We start from the raw sequence: 14,935 nt of genomic DNA on the forward strand, positions 1-14,935 counted from the left end.
GGCAACGAGGCTTGCGAGATGTTTAATATCCTGTTCGTGCAAGCGAGGACAGTGTCTAATGTATTCCAGCCAGTCCACATATTTCGAATATCGTTAATCTCACCGAGGAGAATCTATTTCTAACATTTCATTATGCCAATTAGCCAAACCCCTGGTGCTGATGGGCGATAAAGAGTCGAAGCACTTGTAATAAGCTGCCTCCAGAGGGTGGACTTTCTGATTAAATGCTCGCTGACCATAGCTGCTATGTGAAGTCCCGGTTAGGCAACTGACAGCCCCGAGAGAGTATATTCGACCGACTGACTTACGCGTGATATCCTGTTTAAGCATTTTGAAGCAAATTAAAGCCATCGACACAAGGAGGAGAAAAGAAACCGGCTTTATGTGTCCTCAGGGTGCAGAAACCCACGCTCCTTGCCAGTAAGCGCTCTTATTTGCATATATGAATAATCAATTAAGTAAAAAGAAGCGCTGGGAGACAAAGATGAAGTCGAGGCTCGGAACCGCTCTAGAGAACCGGAACATAGGCCGCCTCCGGAACTACAGCTCCCAGGAGACCTTGCCACTGCTCCGCGAAGAGCGCCCCAAAGTCACGCGGCGGGCGTGGCTTCTTAGCGTCCACCGCAGGCCTCAGCCACCAAACCGGGACGCTGTTACCTTGGCTTTCCTTCTTCGTCTCCCCACTGCCCTCTCTAATTGGTGAACTAGAAGGTTTCCAAGGTAACTGCGCAGCTGAGAGGACTTCAAAGCAGCGGGGGTGGGGGAGAAGGGACAACCGGAAGTGACGCTCTTACCTTGCGCGGGCGGTGAGAAGCTTCGAAGATGGCGGCGCGCAAGGGTCGGAAGCGCACGTGTGAAGCCGAGCAACCCATGGAGGCCGAGTCCCGCGATGCAGGGTCCGAGGGCCCGGCCCAGGTCTACCTGCCCGGCCGGGGACCGCCGCTACGCGAAGGAGAGGAGCTGGTCATGGACGAGGAGGCCTACGTGCTGTACCACCGAGCGCAGACTGGTAGGGCTGGGCCCCTGGACTCCTGGCTCCTGAGGAAGGAGGGGACGGGAATCCTTGGTCCTGAGGGGCTCAGGTCCTGAGCCTTTCACAAGAGGCGCTTTGAAAGAGAAGACTGGGGTCTCCGAGGGGTGACATCACACCGGAAGGGGCTGAGATTCCGCTGTCCCATCCTAACTTTCCAATCCCTACTTCCCTCTCCAGGCGCCCCCTGTCTCAGTTTTGACATAGTCAGGGATCATCTGGGAGACAATCGGACAGAGCTTCCCCTTACACTTTACCTGTGTGCTGGGACCCAGGCGGACAGCGCCCAGAGCAACAGGTGAGACCTGAAGTTTTCCCTGGACCAGGAGCCCAAGTCCCCAGCCCCTTACCACCTCAAGACCCAGGAGTCTGAGCCTCCTACTCCCCCTCTCCCAGGCAGGACCCAGGAAGTAGGACTTCCAGCTTCTGCCTCCCTCAGCCCCAGAAATTGAGTTTCCAGCCTCTTTCCTCCATAAGGGCCTCGGCATCCAGCACCTCACTCACATAACACTTTCCCCAGATTAATGATGCTTCGGATGCACAACCTGCATGGGACGAAGGCCCCAGCATCAGAGGACAGCGATGAAGAGGAGGAGGAAGATGAAGAGGATGAAGAAGAGCGGAAGCCTCAGCTGGAGTTGGCCATGGTGCCCCACTATGGTGGCATCAACCGAGTTCGGGTAAATACAATGCCAGGAGCCTGCTCTACATTCTCTGGAGCATCCCGCCACCCCCTACCTGCCATGCCCATACTGGCGCCTCCTTATGTCCTTCAGCTTTTGGGAAAGCCCTGGGCATGTCACTTTATTTATTGGTTGATAAGTGTCTTAGCTATTTTTAATTGTCACTTGGTGGTAGGTACTATGGAGATGTTTTTTATGTTCTTTCCTCTTCTGTAAAACAGTGACAGATGCCAAACTTACCTGATATAATGGTAAGATGGAATAACATATAGATGTTTATGTAGCTGAAATACAGTTAGTTCAGGTGCTTAGAAACAGTTCCTGATTATAGTACGAGATATGTGTTCTCTGTTCTGAGTGGAGGGGTTACTTTTGTGTTTCAGGCTTATAGCTTCTAATGAGCTTGATGTGTGAACTGAATGTGATGACATGTGAACAGCACTTAGAGCAGTGCTTGGTCCAAGGTTCTTGCTGTGCTTTCCATTAAAATAGTACTATGTTTCAGGTACTGATCTAGACCCAGGGGGTTTAACAGGGAGCAAAAGGACTTCATGAAACTTACATATTAGTAGAGGAGGGAACAAGAAGCAGCTTAGTACGTGTGTACTGTGTCAGGTGCTATGTGTTATGGAGAAACATAAGGGAGTTAGGGTGTTCCTGAATGGGGTTGCTATTTTGTAAAGTGTGGTCAGGGAAGTATTCACAGATAAGGTGCCTCCTGAACAGAGATCCACAGGAAGTGAACAAGTGAGCTGAGGATGTCTGTGGGAGAAGATTGGCAGGCAAGGGAAGCAAGTGCAAAGGCCCTGGGGTGAACTTGGCATATTTGAGGAGTTTCGAGGGAAGCTGGGAACACCGGTACATCTAAAGCAGAGTGAGCGAGGGGGAGAGTGATGAGATTTTGGGGTGGACACAATTGAGACAGGTTGTTCAGGGCCTTGGCCTTAACTTGGGGAGTAATTGGGAGCCATTGGAGAGTTTAGAGGAAAAATGGGTTGTGATGTGTAATTTAAAGGGGTCCTTGTGGCTGCTGTGTTGACACTGGGCTGCAGGGAGGCAAGGGCAGGACGACATCAGCAGTAGCATTTGTGATGACAGAGGTAGCGAGAAAGGGTTGAAAGTGGTGTGTTTTCAGTGGAACCGGCAGCGTAGGTGGCGAGCATGAGGAAGAAGAGACAAGTCAAGAACATGTTCTCTGCTTTGGGGCCTGAATGGGAACACCAGGGTGGGGGGGGGGAGTAGTAGGTTGCAATCAACAGTAGGAGCTTGGCTTTGGTTGTGTGAGTTTGAAAGGTCAGTGAGATATGAACCTGGAGTTCAAGAGAGGGGTCAGGGCTAGGAGCCACTGGAAACCGAAGCTGAACGAGATCTCCTAGCAAGCGAATGCACAGAGCGGAAACCCGAGGGCCGGGGCCTGCGACTCACCAGTTTCGAGGGTTACAGAGACCAAGGGTCTGAACACACTCCCTTGGGGCTGGTAGGAATTATAGCCTCAACTCCCAGAAGTCTTGAAGGTTTTGTTTTCCCACCATCACTGTCTCAACCTCAGAGTGGGGAGTCGTCCCGGGTACCAAGCCAGTCTTGTAGGCTGTGGTCTTTCCCCACAAAGGGTTCTGGGAGCCCCAGGGGTCTGAGGACCTGCGGTTCTGGTGCTCAGGAATGCTAGCAGCTTTGGTCACCACCCTAAGCCTCCTGTCCTTCCCACCTCACTTCCTCGTCTTCCTCCCCCTGCAGGTGTCATGGCTGGGTGAGGAGCCCGTGGCTGGGGTATGGTCAGAGAAGGGCCAGGTGGAGGTGTTTGCACTGCGGCGGCTTCTGCAGGTGGTGGATGACGCCCAGGCCTTGGCGATGTTCCTCAAGGATGAGCAGGCCCGCGTGAAGCCCATCTTCACCTTCGCCGGCCACATGGGCGAGGGTTTTGCTCTCGACTGGTCCCCCCGAGTGCCTGGTGAGTCTCGGGGTGAATACTTTGTCCCGGGGGCTGAAGGGAGCAGGGCCTGCGGCAAGGGTGGGAGGGGGATGAGCTGTGGCTCCCTGGGACCAGGTGGTTTCCTGACTCCTTTCCCCAGGGCGCCTGCTGACCGGCGACTGTCAGAAGAACATCCACCTCTGGACACCTACTGATGGTGGCTCCTGGCACGTGGACCAGCGGCCATTTGTGGGCCACACACGCTCTGTGGAGGACCTACAGTGGTCCCCGACTGAGGACACAGTGAGAGCGGGCTGGGTGCCTGGACTCTTCGGTCCTGGGGGAAGAGGGGGCTGGGGGCAGGTCCTAGCGAGGGGCCTACTACTAGTCCCTGGTCTCCAGGGTGGGGCAGGGGGAGCTTGGGATCACTCTGACTCCGCCCTGTCCAGGTATTCGCCTCCTGCTCTGCCGATGCCTCCATTCGCATCTGGGACATCCGGGCAGCCCCCAGCAAGGCCTGCATGCTTACCACTGCCACCGCCCATGATGGGGACGTCAACGTCATCAGCTGGAGCCGCCAGGAGCCCTTCCTGCTCAGCGGTGGGGATGACGGGGCCCTCAAGGTCTGGGACCTGCGGCAGTTCAAGGTACTTTTGCAGCCAGAGTGGCTCCTGCTCCAGGCAGCCACTGGGATTTGGGGTCTTCACCATCAATGCTTTTGTACATCAGACCTGGAAAGGCCCTTCGGATGGAGGTTCAGGCCCTTTGGGGTATAGATGAGGAAACAGGCCCTGCAGGAGGAAGCCTTGTGCCTGGTATGGAGTTGTTCACTCTACAGCTGGAGAGGTGACGAGACAGAAGAGCCTGGGCAATGGCAGAGACTACAGTTCCTATCTGCCCGTGGGGGAGCCATGGGTTTTACAGAAACAGCTGAGGGTTGGAGCCCAGCTCACTCATTGCAGGAGAGGAAACTGAGGCACAAAGACTGGAGCAGATGTGGCGTCAGGGCCCCACCAAGAGCCGACTTCAAAGAGCTGAGAGGGGCTGTGGGCAGGAGAGGTCGCCGCTTCCGGCACGCCTCTGCTCAACGCCGTAACTTCCTGCGGCTCTGTGCCTTCCTGGGAGCGCCATGTTGTCATTTTTTTTCCCCTTAAGTGTAATGGGTTCTATAGAATCAGCCCTGGAGAAGCTTCTAGAAATTGATTCCAGCTCCTAAAGTAGGCACATGGCCAGGTCACATGGCTGAGTCAATTGACCACTGGAATGTCGGCCACTTCTCCAGATTAGGGCAACTGCCATCCAGGCCACACTTTGCTTTAAGGAAAGTGTCTTCATCCCTGGCATTGGCTGCCTCTGGAGCCTGGGGGTCCTGCTTCTGCCCCCCTTTAAGAACATAGAATCTGCAGGGGGAGCACTCAGAGCCCCATCCCCTTTCTGGGCGGGGCTTCTCACGTGAAACCACAGTCCCCAGCAGCCCCGGGGACGTGACACCTTTATTCCCAGCCGTACTTTGCCATCTATGCCTTTTAGGGAATCTGGGCTTGTGAGGGCTCTGCTTAGGTCACCCCAGAAGTCAGGCTGAGGTGCTCAGAGCCCCTGACTCCTGTCTTTCCACAGTCCGGTACCCCGGTGGCCACCTTCAAGCAGCACGTGGCCCCCGTGACCTCTGTCGAGTGGCACCCCCAGGACAGCGGGGTCTTCGCAGCCTCTGGTGCAGATAACCAGATCACACAGTGGGACCTGGCAGTGGAGCGAGACCCCGAGGCGGGCGACGCGGAGGCCGAGCCCGGGCTGGCGGGCCTCCCACAGCAGCTGCTGTTCGTGCACCAGGGCGAGACGGACCTGAAGGAGCTGCACTGGCACCCGCAGTGCCCCGGGGTGCTGGTCAGCACCGCGCTGTCCGGCTTCACCATCTTCCGCACCATCAGCGTCTGAGCCGGCTGGGCTGGGCCGGCGGCGTCTGGTCTGGCCTCATGCGTGGAGACTGAGGGCCGAGTCACTCCCCAAAGGGACTCGTTCAGATCGTGACAGCTCTGAGCGCCACCGGTCATTCCCCAGAGGACTTTGCTCGGCCCACTGGCCGCCGCAATGGATTGTCTGACTGACTGCTCTTGGAAGGGACTCGGTTGGGCCCCATGTGCCCCCCCACCTGCCAGAGGACTCTGTTGGCCCATTTCCTAGGTGGGCCTGGTGTGGCTGGTGTTACTGTGGCTACTTTGTCACCTATGGCACTTGGCTTGACCCTTTGACCTCTCTGTCTCAGGACCTAGTCCTGGCCTTTAGTCTCCCCCAGGCATCACAAGTGCATTACAATGGGGCGGGTTCCCCCAGCAGAATTGGACTTAGCCTCTGGTCTTCCTGCAAGCTGGGCCCAGCCAGGACTTCCCAGTGGGGAGCTGCATGGGCCTGCTCCCCTCCCCCGCTGTGCCGAAGGCAGGCGCTGGGGTTGGGGGAGGAAAGTCGGGGGCTCCTGAGAGGCACTAAAGGACCTGGACAGGCCTGATGTGTGTGCGACTCGTCCTTCTGGCCACTTCCCTTTGAGGACGGGAAGGGCAGGAGTCTGGCACCTGCTCCCCCCAGCCCAGCCCTCCGCCTGCTGGGTGCCACCCTTTGCGCCTTCCCTAGATTTTAGTCCATCGGGAACTCGCTCCGGGTCTCCAGAGGACATCTCACCTGTGGGAGACCCCCATTGTAAAGGCTTCATTTCAGACGGAACCAGGGAGTCCCATATCTCTGTCCTATCACTGTTCCTTTTATTATAATCTCACCATTTCCTTGTTATCTGTCCCCATCTTTCTCTGTCTTATTTGGGTCCCTATCTTTCCGTGTCTCCTGGCCCTCATGCTGTCTTCCTGGCCCTTTCTCCTGTGTCCCCACTCTGCCATAGTCTCCTCTCCAGCCTGCTTGGGCTGTGGCCCAGCCGCTTGCCGGGCCTGGCTGTCCTCCCTGGCTCCCCCTCTGCGGCTCTGAGCTGGCCCCACCCCCTACCCCCCTTCCTCCCAGGCCTCTGATCCGCCTGTGGACACAGAGGTCGGGTGCCCGGCATAAGGCCCCTGGGGCCAAGGACAGACCGCAGCCCCTCAGCACCCAGAGAGGAGCCCCCAGCAGAGGGAATGGGGGTGGGCCGCCCCCCCAGGTACGTGCCTGCATGCAGTCCCTGGGCAGGGGTCGTGGGCCTGAGAGCCATCCCACCTTCCCTCACCCCGTCCCTCCACCCTCCATCCTCCCTGCCTGGGTGTCTCTACACCCACACCCCTACCCCGTCTTCACGGTTCCCCCTCGGGGCGGTCCCATCTTACGCGTAGTGACAGAGTCCAGCCCCAGAAAACCTCTCCCTGCAGGTTCGATGCCCCCAGCTTTGGCCCATCGCCATTTTCTGCCTTTTTCCATTGCCCCCCCCCAATCCTGTCTTAGCAGAGTCTCTCTCGCCCCGTCTGTCCCATCCACTGGCCTCTGTCTTCACGACTCCATCTCCCCACTTTCCATTTCCCGACACGATCTCCCCTTTTCTTTCCCAGTTTCTCACCTGCCTGTTTCTTCCCCTCTCCCCCTGGGCCTCTGTCCCCTTTCTTTTGGTCTCCGCACCCCTATCTCTGCCCCCCTCTCTGGGTCTCCGTGCACACCCCCCTTTCTCGGGCTTCCTCAGCACCCCTCTTTCTTTCCCACCTCAGCCCTTGTCTGTCCACAGTCTCTCCCCAGACCCCATTGGGAGGTGGGGGGCAGGGGGAACAGCCAGGGTCTCCAGGGAAGAATGTGGAAGGAAGTGTGTTTCTTTGGTGGGGAGGGGGAGGTCACGCCCGGGGACAGGGCTGCTCGGCCCCAGATTAGACAGTGACTTTGACACCAAGTTAGCGCACCTTAAGCCCCGAGTCTCCTTTATATGGAAACATTAAGCTGCTCTCGCAGGTCAGTGGGAGGGTGGGGGTGGGGGGACTCTGGGCTTGTGAGCCTTCCTTCCCTCCCCCTGCCTTTGCAGGGCAGGGGGGGCCCTGAGCCCACGTCGCGTCCACCTCTGAGAGCGGGGCCACACGGTATGCAGAGAAGGCCCCCCAGAGGTGGATGTCCCCATTTGCTCTGTGGAGTGGAGAAAGTCACAGCCACCTCGCAGGGCCGAGAATGGGTGCAAGGACTTAGGAGGCATTCTTAGGTTGGAAAGGCCCAGGGCCCAGACTGGCACCCCATCCTTGCACTGCATGGGTCTGGCCAGGTTTCTGAGCCTGTTCCCCAATCTGAACCAGAACAGTGACCTTGACCTCCCAGCGTCCTGAGCTGTCAAGGTGAGCGGCGGGCTCTGGTGGAGTCCACGGGACGGGCTGCAGACAAATTTCTGAGGAGCTTGTCCCGAGGCCCTGGACACAGTAGGTGTTCAGGAAACGGGAGCGTGCTCCATGTGGTCGTCGGTGGTTCGTCCTTTGGGCTTTGGCACGCAGGAAGCCTAGATGAGGATCTGGGGTTTGCCATCCTCTGGGTCATGAGGGGCCTGAGCCAAGGGATGGACCTCTGCAGCTCAGCTTGCTTTCCCGTGAAAAGCAAAGTCCCCAGGGTTGTGCTTAGGGGTGAGTGGGTGTGAGGAGGTCCAGCCTGGAGCGGGGGCCAGAGGCCAGCGGCCTCCCCCTTACCCTGTCTTCAGTGGCTTCTGTGGGGGACTAGTGCACAATGGGAACTTACTGGCAGGACAGAACTGCAGAGGTCAAGATCAGAGCCTGGATTTTGACATTGAACGTGACCCCTTCAGCGATTAGTCTGCCTCCCCTTTTTTGAAGAACGCTCTAACATTCAGGGTCTAAAAGGAGAGTTGGGCTCCATCATGGGTGCCAGACACACCCAGGCCCAGAGCCACAGCCACAGCTTGGCCTCTGGGATTGGCACAGTAAACCCTAGGTGGCAGGGCGATCTGGTGGTCATGGACAGCAGGTGCAGAGCTGGGGGCAGGGAATGATCCATTGGTATTGAACTTGACTTTGACCAACAGCCCTCTCTTCAGATCAAGCAGTCCCCCAGCCCTGCCAAGTTTCATGAGGATCCCAGAACCTGTCACAGTACATAGGTTCTTGGTAAATGTTGATGGAACCAATATGCAAGATATTTCACCCCGAGCCGAGAAAAGTCCCAGAAGTCCTTGCACTTCAGTGCCAGATGTCACCCTGCAGCTGCTGGAGGGCATTGAGGTCTGCAGGTGCACCCCTCGCCCCTTCTCTACCTTGTCAAGTTGCTGAGATTCCCTCCATTTTTCAGTGAGGAAACTGAGGCTCAGGGAGGACTATGACCTGCCACCAGTCATAAGACTAGTAAGTGGCAAAGCCAGTATTCAACCCAGAACTGCCTGATTCAGAAGCCGAAGGTCTTCTGGAGCTTCCTCCTTTTAAGACGTTTTATCCCCATCCCACAGATAAGGAAATGCAAGCTCCAGAAAAGGAAGCTGGTGGTCCCAGGGCACACAGAGGGTCAGCAACTGAGCCTGTGTTTGTTTGGCCAGAGGGCTCTTCCTAACTGATGAAGTCCAATTTCCCCATTTTACAATTGGAGAAACTGAGGCTCAAAAAGACCCAACCAAGGTCTGAGGGGCAGGGGTATTTTTTGTTTTTAGTAATGGCTTTATTGAAATATAATTCACATACATACAGCTCACATATGAAAGTGCGCAATTCAACGGGTTTTAAGTATATTCGTGGAGTTGTGCGACCATCATCACAATTGAGTTTAGAACATTTTCATCTCAATGTCATCTGGCTGCTGTTCCCAATTCCCTTCTCCCCAGTCCTGGGCACCACTAGTCTACTTTCTCAATTTATGGATCTGCTGATTCTGAACATTTGATATAAATTACATAGTATGTGGTCTTTCGTTGTCTGGCTTCTTTCACTTAGGATGTTTTCTGGGTCCACCCATATCGTAGCATGTGTCAGTGCTTCATTTCATTACAGGAGAGTTATTCTGGTGTGTGGACATAACCGCATTTTATTTATCCATGTATCAATTATTGGATATTTAATTTGTTTCCATTTTTTTTGGCTATTGTGAATAATGCTGCTATGAACATTTGCATACAGGTGTTTATGGGAACACTTCATTTCTCTTGGGAAATACTTAGGAGTGGAGCTGCCAGATCATATGGCCACTGTTTAACCATTTAAGGAACTACCAGACTGTTGATGGGGCCAATTTCTTGGTGTCCTTGTCGACACTCATGTTCTGGTTTTGGGCTTTGTATTTTACATTATTATAGCCATCCTCGGTAGGTGTGAAGTATCTCATTGTAGTTTTGATTAGCATTCTTGATGGCTAATGAAGTATCCTTTCATTTACATCTTGGCTGGTACATCTTTTTTGGAGAAATGTCCAGATAATTCGCCTACTTTTAAACTGGGTTGTCTTTATTATAGAGTCACGAGGACTCTTTAAATATTTTACATACAAATTTCTTAAATATGCAATTTGCAACTATTTCCTCCCATTAATGGATTCTCTTTTCACCTTGTTATTGTCCTTTGAAGCACAAAAGTTTTTAAGTTTGAAGTTCAGTTTATCTTGGTTTCCCCTTCTGTTGCATGTGCTTTCTGAGCCTGTTTTTGAAAATCAGGCAACCTCGGAGCTCCAGCTTCTCTGGCCCTGCTAACTCTGTGCTGAGCGGCAGTTATCTCTTAGTTTTGGACTCTGGAGCTAGACAGCCAGCATGCAAGTCCTGGCTTACTCAGCTGTGGCCTTGGGCAAGGTAGGCATTCTGTGCCTCAGCTTCTTGATCTGTGAACTGGCGTTGATGTCTGCAGTGCTGAGAGGCATGAGGCTTCTAAGGCCCAGGGAGCATGCCTGCAACGGCCCACCCGTCCCTGGCACCTCTGACGTTGCTACCCACGTCTTGTCCCTGCAGGTTCGGGGCGCCCGCCCCCCACTAGGACAAGTGGAGGGGGTGTCCCCACCCAATGGGCCTGGCCAGGGCCCTGCGCCGCCTTAGCGGCGCCCTGGAATCAGGCGACAGCCGGGCAGGCGATGAGGAGGAGGCCGGGCCGGGGCTGTGCCGCAACGGGTGGGCACCTTCGCTGTTGCCAGTGGGGCGTCGCCGCGGGCGCTTCGTCAAGAAGGATGGCCACTGCAACGTCCGCTTCGTGAACCTGGGCGGCCAGGGCGCGCGCTACCTGAGCGACCTGTTCACCACATGCGTGGATGTGCGCTGGCGCTGGATGTGCCTGCTCTTCTCCTGCTCCTTCCTCGCCTCCTGGCTGCTCTTCGGCCTGGCCTTCTGGCTCATCGCCTCGCTGCACGGCGACCTGGCCGCCCCGCCGCCGCCGGCGCCCTGTTTCTCGCATGTGGCCAGCTTCCTGGCCGCCTTCCTCTTCGCGCTGGAGACGCAGACGTCCATCGGTTACGGCGTGCGCAGCGTCACCGAGGAGTGCCCGGCCGCCGTGGCCGCCGTGGTGCTGCAGTGCATCGCTGGCTGCGTGCTCGACGCCTTCGTCGTGGGCGCCGTCATGGCCAAGATGGCCAAGCCCAAGAAGCGCAACGAGACGCTCGTCTTCAGCGAGAACGCGGTGGTGGCGCTTCGCGACCGCCGCCTCTGCCTCATGTGGCGCGTTGGCAATCTGCGCCGCAGCCACCTCGTCGAGGCCCACGTGCGGGCCCAGCTGCTGCAGGTGTGGGGGCCACCCCGGTGGCGGGCCACTGCTGAGCAGGGCGCGGGCGGAGGGTGAGCCAGGAAGGGGCCTTCGCGGAGTGGGGACCCCTAACGGATTGTGGGAGATGTAGGCCCGATGGTGAGGTGTGCATAGGGCTCGGAGGGCGCGTGGACTACAGTTCCCAGCAGTCTCTCCGGAAGGGACCTCCCTGGTTCCGTCCTGGAGCAGCTTTAGGAGATGTAAACCCAAGAGAGAAGGTGATGTGTGACCGGCTCTTCCAGGAGGCTGGCACTTGAGATAGATTTTGAGACATAAAGAGCTTCCTAAGGCTTGAGGATGAGCCCCCGATGGGGTTGTGGGAAATCTAGACCTGCGAGGGTCACTCTGGCCCGTTAAGGGTCTGAACTACAGTTCCCAGAAGCGTCCGGGGGCAGGGAAAGTGCCCCGTGGGTGGTCTGAGGCGCTGATGTAGTTTTGCCGGCGGTGTAAACCACGGCTGGAGTTTACAATTCCCAGCGGCCTGTGGCTTGAGGCCATGCCCCTGTCAGATTGTGGAGATGTAGGTGTGAGAATGGGGTGCAAGAACACAGTTATCCATGGCCTCTGGGTCCTGCAGCCTTTGTGGGAGACGTCTTTCCCCGTCAGTGGCCCACTCTCTCCCACCAGCCACCTGCTCAGAGGAGTACAGGGCCGGGGCTGGGAAACTCAGCCATAAAACAAAAAACAACCACAACTCCCATTGGTTCCTGGGATAGTAGTGGGCTCCCTCCAATGCTTTGAAAAAGGCGCATTCGTGTTTCTGAACTGTGTTCAAACTGCCCAAATTCTGGGCAGTACCTAGCTGTCCTTGCCCGGTAGACACTTAACCCTGGGCTGAGGTTGGACTTAGGTTAAGAGGGAGGATGGGATGGTGGTGGAAACTACAGCTCCCAGCAGCATCTGGGGTCTCCGGGAGACAGCTGGGAGAGAATGGGTCTCCACCCCTCACCTCTGTCTCCTGCTTGAGGCGTCAGGATTCCTGACTAGGAGGAATACTGTCTCTCCCAGAAGTCTCTGGCAATGACACGGCCTGTGGGGGTGGGTATGAAACCAATGGGTAGGTGGACAAAACTGGCCTGGGCTGGGAACTGCATACCCACAAACACAAACATGCATAAGCACACCAGGGGGTGCAGGGCTTGTAGTTGGTTTGGGGGCGAGGCTGTGCGAAGAGCGGGGGGCGTAACCCAAAGCAGTGGTGAAACACAGGATATGGGACCTAGCTTGTAATCCTGGTTTATTTTTCTCAGGCCGTATATTAAAAGCCATTTTTCTCTCCCTCTTCTCCAATTGCTGGTTGGATGTGATTCTTCTGTTTCTTTAACTTCATCTCTGCCTTGCTGATTGTGGCTCTATGTCAATATCACTCTGTCCCTCTTCCTCTCTCCTGTCTTTCTCTTCCTCGGGTTTCTATCCCCAAATCTTCTCTGAGTCTCTGTTCCCTCTTTCTCTGGGCCTCCATCTTCCTCTCTCTGGGCCTCCATCCTCCTCTCTCTGGGTCTACATCTCCTTCTCTTTGGGTCTCTGTCCCCTCCACCATGTCTCTCTTTTCTGCTTCTCGGGTCACCATGCCCCTCTCTCTGAGTTCGTATATTCACCCACTGCTGGTCTCTGCTCTCCTCTTTGTCTGCATCTCCATTCCTTTCTGTCACCATCTCTATCTCTTTCCATCTCCATGCTCCCTGCTGTCTGTCTTTGGCCCTTTACCTTTCACTGCAGCCTCGAGTGACCCCGGAGGGTGAGTACATACCCCTGGACCACCAGGACGTGGACGTGGGCTTCGATGGCGGCACTGATCGCATCTTCCTTGTGTCTCCCATCACCATCGTGCACGAGATTGACTCCTCTAGTCCTCTGTATGAACTAGGACGTGCCGAGCTGGCCCGGGCCGACTTTGAGCTGGTGGTCATTCTCGAGGGCATGGTTGAGGCCACAGCTATGACCACACAGTGTCGCTCTTCCTATCTCCCTGGTGAGCTGCTCTGGGGCCATCGTTTTGAGCCAGTCCTCTTCCAGCGTGGCTCCCAGTATGAGGTCGACTATCGTCACTTCCATCGCACTTATGAGGTCCCAGGGACACCGGTCTGTAGTGCCAAGGAACTGGACGAACGGGCAGAACGGGCTTCCCAGAGCCCCAAGTCTAGCTTCCCCGGCTCTCTGGCTGCATTTTGTTATGAGAACGAACTTGCTTTGAGCTGCTGTCAGGAGGATGAGGAGGAAGAGGAGGCCAAGGAGGGGGACGAAGTGGAGGCAGAGGATGCGGCTGCCAGCCCTCGCGTGCTCACACCAACCCTGGCTCTGACCCTGCCCCCGTGACACCAGCTGGAGTCCCTGATTTGTATCCCCTTCCCAGAGATAGCAAGATGGCGAGATCGGGCCCTCTCCTGGGATGGGGGCAGTATTCCCCAAGACCAATGGGCCTGCTGGGTAACTTATTAGCTGGTGAAGTTCTGCCACACCTAGTGGACTCACCACGGACATACTGGATCTTAATTCCTCTGTGTTCCATGCTCCCTTCTGAGATCCCTTAAGCAGTCTGATTCCTGAATCTCACCAGAGCTAAGACACCCAGAATTCTGGCCCACCCAAGAGGCAAGGGCTGGTGGTTCTAGATTCTTCTATATGGCTGGCTCAAATTGTTGAGCAGGGTTAGGAATCAGTGGTATAGACCTTGTCTGGGGGTGGAAGTCAGCGGTTCAGAGCAGCAACAGAGATCAAGAGTTTCTAGGTCTAGATTGACCTAAGATTCAAAGGACTGTTCCTGTTAGACTCAGTCAACCAAGTATCAAGTCATTTTTTTCTAGATCACCTAAGGAGGGAAAGTTATGGAGTGCTCCAAGCATTCAAGACAATCTTGATTGACCAAAGGCAGGAAACGTTGACTGCAAGTCAAGAAGAGACCTGTGTTTCCAGAAAGCCCATGTTTTAAGATTCTGTGAATCTAGATTGACCTCAGAGGCAAGCACTGGTGGTTCTAGAACAGGTTTGACCTAGAGAGTAGAACTACTCCAGAAACTAAAGAGTCGTGTTTCTAGAATGCACAAAACAATGGCGAGTCTGTGGGTCTGGAAGGACTAAAATGACACATTGGGAGTTCTTGATGATAGGTGACTTCAGACCACTGGCTGAAGAACATCGAAGCAAGGGGATAATCAATGCTTCTACATGATCCACAGTGTTTTTTTTTTTTAAGTGCCATTCTAGAATGTCCAAAGGAATCAAGATTCTATGGCTCTACATTGACCACAGAGTCAAGGAAGGAGTAGCAATCCTAGAAGTCTGAGATTAGCTGGTTCCAGTTTGCCTAACAGAGTTGAGAATCTCGATGATTCTAGATGACTTCTTTGTGGTTCTGTAATGCCAAAAGAATCTGAGGCTCCAGGGATCCCGAGTTGTCCATTATCAAAACCCGAAAGTTCTAATCAGCTCCCAGTCCTGGACTCAGGACTTGAGAGGCAGCGTTTCTGGGTGGATCTAGAAGGTGAGGACCCTGGGCAAGACCCTGTGGGCAATGGCTAGTTATCAGGCAAGGGAAGGGAGAGGCCCAAGGCCGGCGAGTCGACAGTGTTCTGGAATCCTACACCTAGTGATGTGTGTCTATTTCTTAAAGATGTTATACATACGTGTATTATATATATATATATAATATAAATACAAATATCTA

At 55.1% G+C, this 14,935-nt stretch overlaps 2 protein-coding genes across 2 annotated transcripts; both read left to right on the top strand.

Annotated features, from left to right (window-relative positions):
• The first annotated feature begins 648 nt into the window (after positions 1-648).
• GRWD1 (glutamate rich WD repeat containing 1) lies at positions 649-6,121 on the top strand. Its single transcript, XM_016122482.2, has 7 exons — positions 649-1,009; positions 1,211-1,328; positions 1,551-1,710; positions 3,448-3,661; positions 3,783-3,925; positions 4,072-4,269; positions 5,240-6,121. The coding sequence occupies exons 1-7, from the start codon at positions 823-825 to the stop codon at positions 5,555-5,557; spliced, it is 1,338 nt and encodes a 445-aa protein (XP_015977968.2). The 5' UTR covers positions 649-822; the 3' UTR covers positions 5,558-6,121.
• A 540-nt stretch (positions 6,122-6,661) lies between these two features.
• Positions 6,662-14,935, top strand: KCNJ14 (potassium inwardly rectifying channel subfamily J member 14). Its single transcript, XM_016122483.2, has 3 exons — positions 6,662-6,758; positions 10,491-11,250; positions 12,991-14,935. The coding sequence occupies exons 2-3, from the start codon at positions 10,543-10,545 to the stop codon at positions 13,585-13,587; spliced, it is 1,305 nt and encodes a 434-aa protein (XP_015977969.1). The 5' UTR covers positions 6,662-6,758; positions 10,491-10,542; the 3' UTR covers positions 13,588-14,935.

This window comes from Rousettus aegyptiacus, unplaced genomic scaffold (genome assembly GCF_014176215.1).
Source record: "Rousettus aegyptiacus isolate mRouAeg1 unplaced genomic scaffold, mRouAeg1.p scaffold_m13_p_14, whole genome shotgun sequence".
Lineage (NCBI taxonomy): Eukaryota > Metazoa > Chordata > Mammalia > Chiroptera > Pteropodidae > Rousettus > Rousettus aegyptiacus.

Bases quoted from the DNA above. Each gene is read 5' to 3' on its own strand.
- GRWD1 (XM_016122482.2), top strand. From the start codon at position 823: ATGGCGGCGCGCAAGGGTCGGAAGCGCACGTGTGAAGCCGAGCAACCC. The intron at 1,010-1,210 runs GTAGGGCTGGGC...TTCCCTCTCCAG, and splicing joins GTACCACCGAGCGCAGACTG to GCGCCCCCTGTCTCAGTTTT. The intron at 4,270-5,239 runs GTACTTTTGCAG...GTCTTTCCACAG, and splicing joins GGGACCTGCGGCAGTTCAAG to TCCGGTACCCCGGTGGCCAC.
- KCNJ14 (XM_016122483.2), top strand. From the start codon at position 10,543: ATGGGCCTGGCCAGGGCCCTGCGCCGCCTTAGCGGCGCCCTGGAATCA. The intron at 11,251-12,990 runs GTGTGGGGGCCA...CTTTCACTGCAG, and splicing joins TGCGGGCCCAGCTGCTGCAG to CCTCGAGTGACCCCGGAGGG.